The sequence below is a fragment of the Echinops telfairi genome, unplaced genomic scaffold, assembly GCF_000313985.2.
Source record: "Echinops telfairi isolate 266 unplaced genomic scaffold, ASM31398v2 ScPeMD7_7469;HRSCAF=8507_0, whole genome shotgun sequence".
NCBI classification, from domain to species: Eukaryota; Metazoa; Chordata; class Mammalia; order Afrosoricida; family Tenrecidae; genus Echinops; species Echinops telfairi.
In genome coordinates this window covers 40,788,934-40,798,349 of record NW_022111372.1, presented here as the reverse complement: position 1 = coordinate 40,798,349, position 9,416 = coordinate 40,788,934, and the positions used below count along the sequence as shown (strand labels likewise).

At 46.0% G+C, this 9,416-nt stretch overlaps 1 protein-coding gene across 1 annotated transcript in view; it reads right to left on the bottom strand.

Annotated features, from left to right (window-relative positions):
* Positions 1-9,416, bottom strand: part of DIP2A (disco interacting protein 2 homolog A) — a 99,613-nt gene that overhangs the window by 23,028 nt on the left and 67,169 nt on the right. Inside the window, exons 23-26 of the mRNA XM_045284552.1 lie at positions 5,351-5,552; positions 3,728-3,837; positions 3,572-3,652; positions 1,082-1,205 (exon numbers count right to left, since the gene is read on the bottom strand). Of these exons, the coding sequence (XP_045140487.1) occupies positions 1,082-1,205; positions 3,572-3,652; positions 3,728-3,837; positions 5,351-5,552 (517 nt within the window). The remainder of the gene's footprint in view (positions 1-1,081; positions 1,206-3,571; positions 3,653-3,727; positions 3,838-5,350; positions 5,553-9,416) is intronic.

Here is a 9,416-nt window from a genome sequence, read left to right as displayed (position 1 = left end):
TAAAGAAAACCACAACATATAGCCAAAAGACATAAAACAACCCATTTTAAGAGCAAGCCAAGGACAGAAACACAATCGTTTCAGGGGGTACCTGCCAGACCACATATGTAAATGCATGTTCAAGTGCACTAGCAGGATAATGCGAATGAAAAGTCACAGGTAGAACTTCATTGCTCTCAGATGGGCAAGAGTCAAGGAGCTCTGCTTCCGACTGCTGATGAAGATGGGTTCTAAAAGGCCCCTTGTGCTCGACTGATGGGACTGTGCTTCCGTTCCAGTGGAGAACAGGTGCCGCTATCTGTGAAAATTATAAGTGGGCGTGCCCTTTGACAGAGGCCAGCCCTCACAGAAGGCCTCCCCCAGGACAGGAATGTATGGAGGCAATCTGGGCAGCACAGCCCTAGCAGGGACCTGTCAGAGCATGCCCGCAGTGCCCTTCAGCATCGCTAGGGGCATTGGAGGGAATTCCATAGAGTGATTTTTCATGAGAGAAGATGCAAGGGAGGATATATGAAATGATCTCACAGTCATAGCACACTGGCAAAGCCTCACTCAGCATGCGCGCGCACACATACACATGTATGCGCTCACTTTTGTGCATAAACGACCGTTTATGGGTCTACAAATGTGTGGAAGGGCTGTCAGGGGAAGATGCTGTGTTCTCGATGTGAGGAGCATGGGGGGGAAACTGATAAGAGAGCCAAGTGAAAAACCAGTAACAACAAAAGGAAAATAAAATCTGCACTAGAAAAAGAGGATGAATGAGCCATAAATATTCATGATTTCTAATTACATCTGTATCCATTTAAAAAGTTAAATGTAAACCTTAAAATATGCCCTAATGTTCCAGAGGATTGGGGGCATGGTTACAGGGGTGCAGGATGCAGTGTGGATGGAAGCCTTCTGGGGTTCCTGGCAAGAACCCATAGAGGGAACAAAGGACAGAGTAGGGTGCAGGAAGGGGAGGGGGCAGTACCCAGGGGCAGGAAGAGAAGTGTAAGGGCAAGGGAGGCTTGGAGGGGAAAAGCAGGGCAGGCTCGTTGTTGAAGAGACCCACAGAGGACTTTGCCAGGGCACTTACCCGGGGGATAGACCAGGGCCACGTGGTCTCCGATACTCAGTCGTCCCCTCTCCATCAAGGCAGCTGCAATGCGCTCAGCTTTCTTGTGCAGCTGGACACAGGTCGCAGTGCTGGTCACGGTGCCCTGGGTCCAAAAGTCAAGGAGCTCATGAGTCAATGGGTGTGTGCAAAGCCTCAAGTTCTCCAAAGATTCTCACACATGCTCTGCACACACTGTGAGCTCTGAGCTTCCATGAGCAGGATCTCGATGTAGGTCTGTATTTCAAATGTAATTCCCAAGGGCTAATCATTTGCAGCAATGAAGTGTTTCCTGCGGGGGCTCCCCGGGGAGTCTGGAAGGGTGAGTCCTCTTTAGAAGGGAAGAGTCAGACACAGCTACTAAGACCATCTGGTTTGGTTTTTAAAATCATCACACAAAAATAATGCAATAAACTTCCAGGTTCTTATTACCTGATACTACTTTTCTGTACTGTCTTATCTTTTCAAAAACAAATTGCTACCATTGTTCTCATAAGCCACCTATACACCAACCCCCTCCAGCCCCAGCAGAGCAGGATACTGAGTATAAATTTGTACAAACACCCAACAACACATGTGATAAAATGAGATCGTGATGCATGAACCAGCATCCCTGAACTGCATATGAGCTCCCCTCAGAGGAGCCCATGTTCTGAACCCAGTTGGCTTCTCCAAGTGCTCTGTTAGAGTCTGTGATGAATGATACGCTTTACACCGCGCATTGTTGATGTGTCTGCTCTGCTGCACAAAAACGCTATAGTCTTCTGATACAGACCGGGCATTTAGCGATCTTATTACTTCAGACTTATGGAATCCTTACATCTCTGCTCCCCAACCTCTGGCTCCTTGTGCTCAGTGCCAGATACTTCGGCCACGCGGTCAGTAGGCAGAAATCCCAGAGTCGAGTCTGCACCCATGCCCAACATGTCATGAGGTCTATACAAGTCTCATCTCTCTGTCACCTCCCAACCTCCACACACGTCAGCACTTCCCAGGCCTCCACCTCCATCCCTCACTGTCTCCAGTGGCCCCAGCTTTGGCAGCTACTCTTCGGCAGTCCAGAGATCAGCGGGGGTCATAAATGACACACACCCCTCGAAGTTCAGCACCACGTCACACCTTGGAGTACATCCAGCACGGGCCTCCCCGCTCAGACTGCAGTCACGAGCCCTGGGCTGTGCCCTGGGCTGCTCAGGAGCCTGTGCGTGCACAGAAGCAGCTTTGGGATCCCCCGTCCTCAACCTCAACGTGCACAGACTTCAGGGGCGCGGGCTCATGTTGCCACACGTGCTTCTTGCATCTTCTGCTTTATTCCTCTGCGGCTCATGTCACGATCTCAGTTTATTTTGGCCCCATATTAATCCTTGGCTGTCTCCAGGCTTTGGAGTAAATGCTCACCGGACAGTGCTCCAGGTTCAAGAAGGAGTCGGGACAAACTTCTGCTGCTAGGGCACCTGCCTGCCCAGGCACAAGAGCAGGCCTTTCTATGCTGTTACCAATACTCCTGTAGCCGGCACTTGGCAAACACTTCTGTGTGAAGACAGCTGGCCAACAGCAGACAGCACTGAGAGCTAAGCTAGCACTCGCTGAACAGTTGTGATCTGCCCCACATTAGCCACACGGCACATCAGACAGGTGTGATTCCTCCTGTCATTTAGCTGTCTCCACATCCACAGTCTGTCTGTCTGTCTGTCGGCCACACCTGGGATGTGAAGAGCACAGCTGAACCTCTTTCCTTCCGAGGGGGCGACAAGCACAGTGCTGGGCTTGGTGACAGGTACTCCAAATACAGGGAAAAGGACGTCTAAATCTGCAGCCGAATCTGAGCAACAAACAGGATTTACTCGGTAAAGGCCGCAAACAACTACAGAACACCTAAATTCCTAATTTTTACAAAAATCAGCAGTCCCTCACTTACCGCTTATTTTGCATTTACAACAACAATCTACTTTTTTGCCTCTTAACAGCACGTGCCTGGCAGTCACAAACGCCCAGATGCGAGGTGAGAGTAACATTGCTGTTGAAGTGAAGATGATACCTGAACTTGGCTGGGCCATGATTCTCGGTGGCTCGACAGCTATATAACGGTAAAACCTGGGCATGAAACAATGATGTCATCCCCCTCCATTCCATGATCCCATGTGCTCATCCCCGGTCTTTGGAGCCTAGCCAGGTCAACACGTGGTGAGTAGGTGTAAGCACCTGGGAGCTCAAAAATCCAAAAATACCTGAGCCTTTTTAAAGCGTGTGTGCGTATTTATTCCCTGTTCTCAAACAAGAAAACGGGAGTGGGAAAGCATTCTCCTGTCCAGAACAGAACAGAGCATGGCTGTGTGAACCATGTGAAAGCCAAGGGCTCTACACCGAAAATAAAATCAGACAGGAAAGTCGCTGCCTAAAAGGCCTGTCATGTCTCACAGGTGATGCTAACAGGTACCCCAGAGGGACCCAGGCCCATGGGCAGGCGCTCACCTTGGCATTCAGCAGCAGGAAGAGTGGGTGGTCGGGTGTGGTATGGGCACGCCACTGCAACACATCAGCCAGGAACAGGAACTGCACAAAGAGGGCATCTGAGTGACCGGGCCTCACAGAGGGGCTGACAGCATGCCCTAAGGCCAGGCACCTTACCTTCTTTGCTTGGTCACTGTCCTCCAGGTGGGCAAGCTCCCGCCCAGATGCTTGGGCCAGCCTCTTCCCAGCAACCAGGTTCCCTACAATCATGGAGGCTGGACCAACTTCTGAAAATTCAGAAAATCCTCAGTGAGAAGTGAATGGGTTCTCATGCATGACATGACTCTTTCCATCGAGTTTCACTCAAGGGAGTGTTATGTGACCTCTCCAGCATCACATTCTTAATACGTATGTCACTGCTTTGTTACTATGGTTCATATATACATAAGAAAGCAAATCTTCCTGAGAAAGTGCATCCTATTCAGTGATGCTTATGTATTCAGTAGTCAACAAAAGTTAGCATGGGCTAAAAATGTGCACAACCGAAGATATGAAAAATAGTTAAACCTGCCTTAAACTAACTTGTCTCAAAACAAGCAGCCTTCTAAGTGAGGAGTCAGCTAAGTCCAGCTGGAAGAAGCAACCAGCCTGTGTGAGCCAAGGATGATAAAGAATGAACTCCAGACCCAGAGGAGGAAATGGTACCAGAACCTAAAATCTAAACAACCAGTTTTCAGTATGCTATGGATGATCGTGGAAGTTTAAAATCCATTTCCAGGGTCCCCCACATGGATCGAGTCTCCAGTGAAGCCCCACTGGCCGTGCACAGGAAGGTCAATCTCCTTACTGTCACACAGAGAGCACTGTAAAGTGGATTTGGGCTGAAATGGACACAGCTTATCCTTAGACCTCCCTTTGACCCATTCTGAATTTACTGTAGTTTTAAATTGTAAAACTGAGTCTATGTTTTTCTTTTCCATTGAGGTTTTGCTGTTTCATTTGGTCATTGTGGCTGGGTCCTCTGCTTCGCTTTGTCTTTGTCGTGTACGTGTTTCTGTATCGGGAGGTCAGGATGGGTGAAACTACGAAGACAGCAAGGGGATTAACAATTACCTGGAGCACAGACGGGGAAGTTTGGGGAGATGGGGAGTCAACATCAATGGATATAAGAAAGAAGAAAATGTAAAGTTGATTGTGGTAGTGAATGCACCACCCTTCTTTAAAACCAAACAAATGAAACTAGCTTTCTAACGAGTGAAACTCACGGAGGGGGAAATGACCATTGGCCAACGATGAAGAGACTTCTAGATCACAGTTACTCTTCATGGCTGCAGCAGCCACTCAGGGCAGTGGGACTGATTCCTCCCCCTGCCCCCAAGGCCTCAGTGCAGTGCGGTTCCTGAGGACAAGGCAGTGGGGCTGCCCCACAGTGCAACGTTGGCCAGCATAGGCTCTTCAGAAATCCCAGGTCTACTTTTGGTCAGTGTTTTCTACTCCAAAGAGAACCACCTGCTACCTTCCCAAGCTATAATGTTGGGCTGGAATCTCATTATTAAAATTGGTTTGTAACAGCAGAGAGGACCTACCAGGGGAAGGGGGAAGGCACTGAAAGCACGGATTCATCGGGGGCAGGAGGTGGCAAAGGGCCTGAAGACAACAACGTGCTCTCTTTCTTAATCTCCAACCCCAAAGATACGGCTTCTCTTCTGAGTAGCCCAATGATGCTGCCCCATCTAATCATAGCTGCGCCTAATGTCAGTTCTGAGAAGGAACAGCTGCACGGTACAAAGCTATACCCACCTGGTTGCTTCTGACGTGGTTTGGGAAGGTTGGTAACACAGGTGTGAGGGCACATCAGCACATTACAGGGGTGGAGAGTCCCCTCCAGGAAGCGCTGTTTGGTTTCAGAAATGTGAATTCCTCCAAGGGGAGCCTTGGGCAAGGTGTTCGCAGGAACCAAGGCCAGGCAGTACACGCCCACCTGGTGGATGCTGTCGATGGCCTGGTGAAAAGGATGCAGAATAAAGTCTGATTGTGCATTTGAAGACCTTGCAGAGAACATGCTGACAAATTCAAGGTAGTAAGAAGCTGAAAGGGGTGGTTACTTCACTGGATGAAAACATCAAAAATTCAAATGGTTGAGGAGGCAGTCATCTCTGGGATACATTGTTAAATGTGAAAAACAAGCTGGAAAGAAGTGAGTATAGTTGTTACCATTGACCCAAGAAAGGGGAGGCAGGGAGGCGCATATCCACATACTAAGTACACACACACACACACACACACAACTGTCACTGCTTACATTAAAGAATAGACAGTTAAATGAATCATAAAATCAATCTCAAAATACTCATTTCCTATATATAACCCCCACCCCCCAAAGAAGCCACAAGAAGGCTCCTAGAGGCACTGAATGAATTCAGCAACAAGTCAGGATACAAGGTCAACTAATGAATTCTATACATTGGCAATGACCATTCAGAAAAGGAAATTAAAGAGACAACAGTACCTAAAACAACAAAACACCTAGGAATACTGGATTTAACCAAGACAGTGAAAGACCTCCATACAAAATCTACAAACTATTACCGAAAGAAATTAGACATACTTAAATAAATGCAAGTGCATTCTGTGCGTGTGGCCTAGAAAACTTAGGATGGTTAAGATGTCACCACTGAGCAAAGCAATCTAGATTCAACATAATCCCCATCAAAATTCCAACAGTCTTCTTTGCAGAATGAAAAAGCCAATCCTCAAATATATATGGAACTGCAGTTGACCCTGAATAGCTAAAGGAAACTTCAAAAAGGAAAGTAGAACTCACACTTCCCAATTTCAACAAACTCTAAAAACTACAAAATCGAAACCGTCTCATATTAGTATAATGACATACACATAGACCAAAGGAACCGAATGGAGAGTTCGGAAATAAACATACACATCTAGGTCCAATTGTATTTTTACTCGGGAGCTAACACATTCAATGGGGGACAGACGGCTGTCCAAGAAGTGCTGGGATAGCTGGCTCTCCACAGGCCAAAGAATGAAGCTTGGCCCACATCTCACACCATCTATGAAAAGTAACTCCCAATGGCTCAAAGACCTAAATGTTAGAACAAAGCCCAAAAATTCCTGGGATGAAGTATACAGGCAGAGCTCTGGGATCTAATTCTGCACAGTGAATTCTTAGACATGGCACCAAAATACACAGACAAATTGGACTTCATCCCAATCAAACTTCTGTGCACCAAAATTCTTTATCAACAACGTGAACAAGACAACCTCCAGACAGGGAGACAGTGTTTGGCATTCTGTGCGTTGCGATGGTACTGAACAAGAGCTACCAGGCTATGATGGACCAGGAGGTAAGGCCTATTGATCTACGTCTTAATGTGGCAATGAACACTGTATGGAGCATGATGGTCTGCTCGGTAGCAAGTCCTGGGGATGGAGCAGGACCAAGCATCACTTTCTTCTGTTGTGCACGGAGTTACCATGACATGGGGGCGACTTGACTAGCATCAACAACGCATACCAGGTAAGAGTTTAATTTCTAGAATATATAAAGAACGAGGATCCTATTGAAAAATAAACCAAGGATTTAAGTAGACATTCACCAGAAAATATGTACAGCCGAAAAGCACATGAGAAGGCTCGATGTCACGAGTCATTAGGGAAACGCAAATCCAAACCAAATTTGAGACATCGCTTCACCTTCACTAGGACAGTTATAAGCAGAGGAAAACGAGCATTGATGAGGATGTGAAGAAACTAGCGCCCCCATCCATGGCTGACAGAACTGTAAGATGGGGCTGCAGCTGTGGAAAACAGGCTGGTGGTTTTCCAGAAAGTTAAACATACAATCACACAATTCAAAAATTCGACTCTTAGGCATTTACCCAATGGGATTAAATGCAGAAATGGAAGCAGATAGTACACACCAGCATTCATTACACAATTTTGCACCACAAACGCTATGACAACAACTGGTTATCCATGTGGGGGGAAAATTAAAGAAGACCCTTACATGACACCCTACCAAAAGAATGACTGCAAACGGATCCTAGTCTTAACCACTGAGGGTTAAAACTTACGAAAGAAAACAGAGGGGAAATAACTCAGCTTCAAATTTCACCATCTAGAATACATTAAGAACTCTTATAACTCCACGCCCTCATGAAGGAAACATGAAAGAGATGGGTGTTACAGCATAGTGTGGTGAAGAAACGAGATCATGTCTTGCTATCAGAAAGAATAGTGTCTGGACTCTTAAAGGCTTGTTTGCAAACAAGCAGCCATCTAAGTGAGATGTCAACTAAGTCCACATGGAGGAAGCACACCAGCCTGTGTGATCCGAGGATTGTAAATAATATAATCCAAATCCAAAGGAGGGAATGGTATCAGAATTTAAACTGGGAACACCTAATTTACAGAAGGCTATTGATGGCAGTGGAAGCCCAAATACATTTGCATGACGTACACATAGAATAAGCCTCTGGTGATTTCCCTGTGACTGTGATCAAGGGGTAGAAATAGCCTGGTTACCATACAGAGAATATTGCAGAACTGATTATAGATTAAAATGAAACACCTGAGTTGAATGGTTAAAACCCTATCATTTGATCTCCCTTTTGACATATTTTGAGTTTGCTCTGTTTTCATATTTTCTGTTTTCTCTCAAACTGGGCATTATCTCTGTTGTCATTTGTTTTTGTTGGTAGCCTTCTTGACTCTAGCATACATTTGTCTATGTTTTCAGTATATGAAACCCAGGATGCGTAAATCTATAGTCAATAACTAGACACAGGGTTCCTGGTGTGTATGGCAGGGGAATCTGGGAGTTCACTAGAAACTAATAACAAGGAGTACAAGAAGGAAGAAAATGTTTGAAAACTGATTATGGTAGCAACTGTACCCTTCTTGATATCACTGAACTATTGAATTGTATGATGTCTGTGTTATGTCCTAATAAAATGGTTTGAAAAAAAACTTATAACTCAGTAATGGGTTATAAAGGCCATTTCTTTCTTTCTTACATCTCCCATCACAGTCCATACATTCATTGTGTCAAGCACATGCTACCATCATTTTCAAAACATTTTCTTTCTATTTGAGCCCTTGTATCAGCTCATTTCCCCACTCCCTCCCCCACTCTCCCTCCCACATGAACCCTTGGTAAGGTACAGATTACTACTTTCATATCTTACATCATCCTATGTCTCCCTTCACCCACTTTTTTGTTGTCCATCCCCCTGGGAGGGGGTTATATGTCTATCCTTGTGATCAATTCCTCCTTTCTCCCCCCACCTTTCCCTTATTCTCCTGGTATCTCTATTCTCACTGTTAGCCCTGAAGGGTTTATCTATCCTGGATTCCTTGTGTCACAGGCTCTCTCTGTAGCAGTGTGCATGTTCTGGTCTAATCCGATTTGTAAGGTGGAATTGAGGTCATGATAGTGGGGGGAAAGAAGCATTAAAGAACTAGAGGAAAGTTGTGTGTTTCATTGGTGCTATACTGTACCCTGACTGGCTCATCTCTTACTTGTGACAGATAGGCTTTGGGTCTCCACTTCATGCCCTCACCCCCAATTCACATGGGGTATGCTTTTGTTCTGGGTCTTAGATGCCTGATACCTGATCCCATCAACACCTCAAGATCACACAGGCTAGTGTGCATCTTCCATGTGGGTTTTGTTGCTTCCCTGCTAGATGACCGCTTGTTTATCTTCAAGCCTTTAAGATCCCAAACTTGGCTATCTTTTGATAGCCAAGCCCTATCAGCTTTCTTCACCACATTTGCTTATGCACCCACTTTATCTTCAGAGATCGTGTTGGGAAGGTGAGCTTCACAGAATGCCAGATTATCA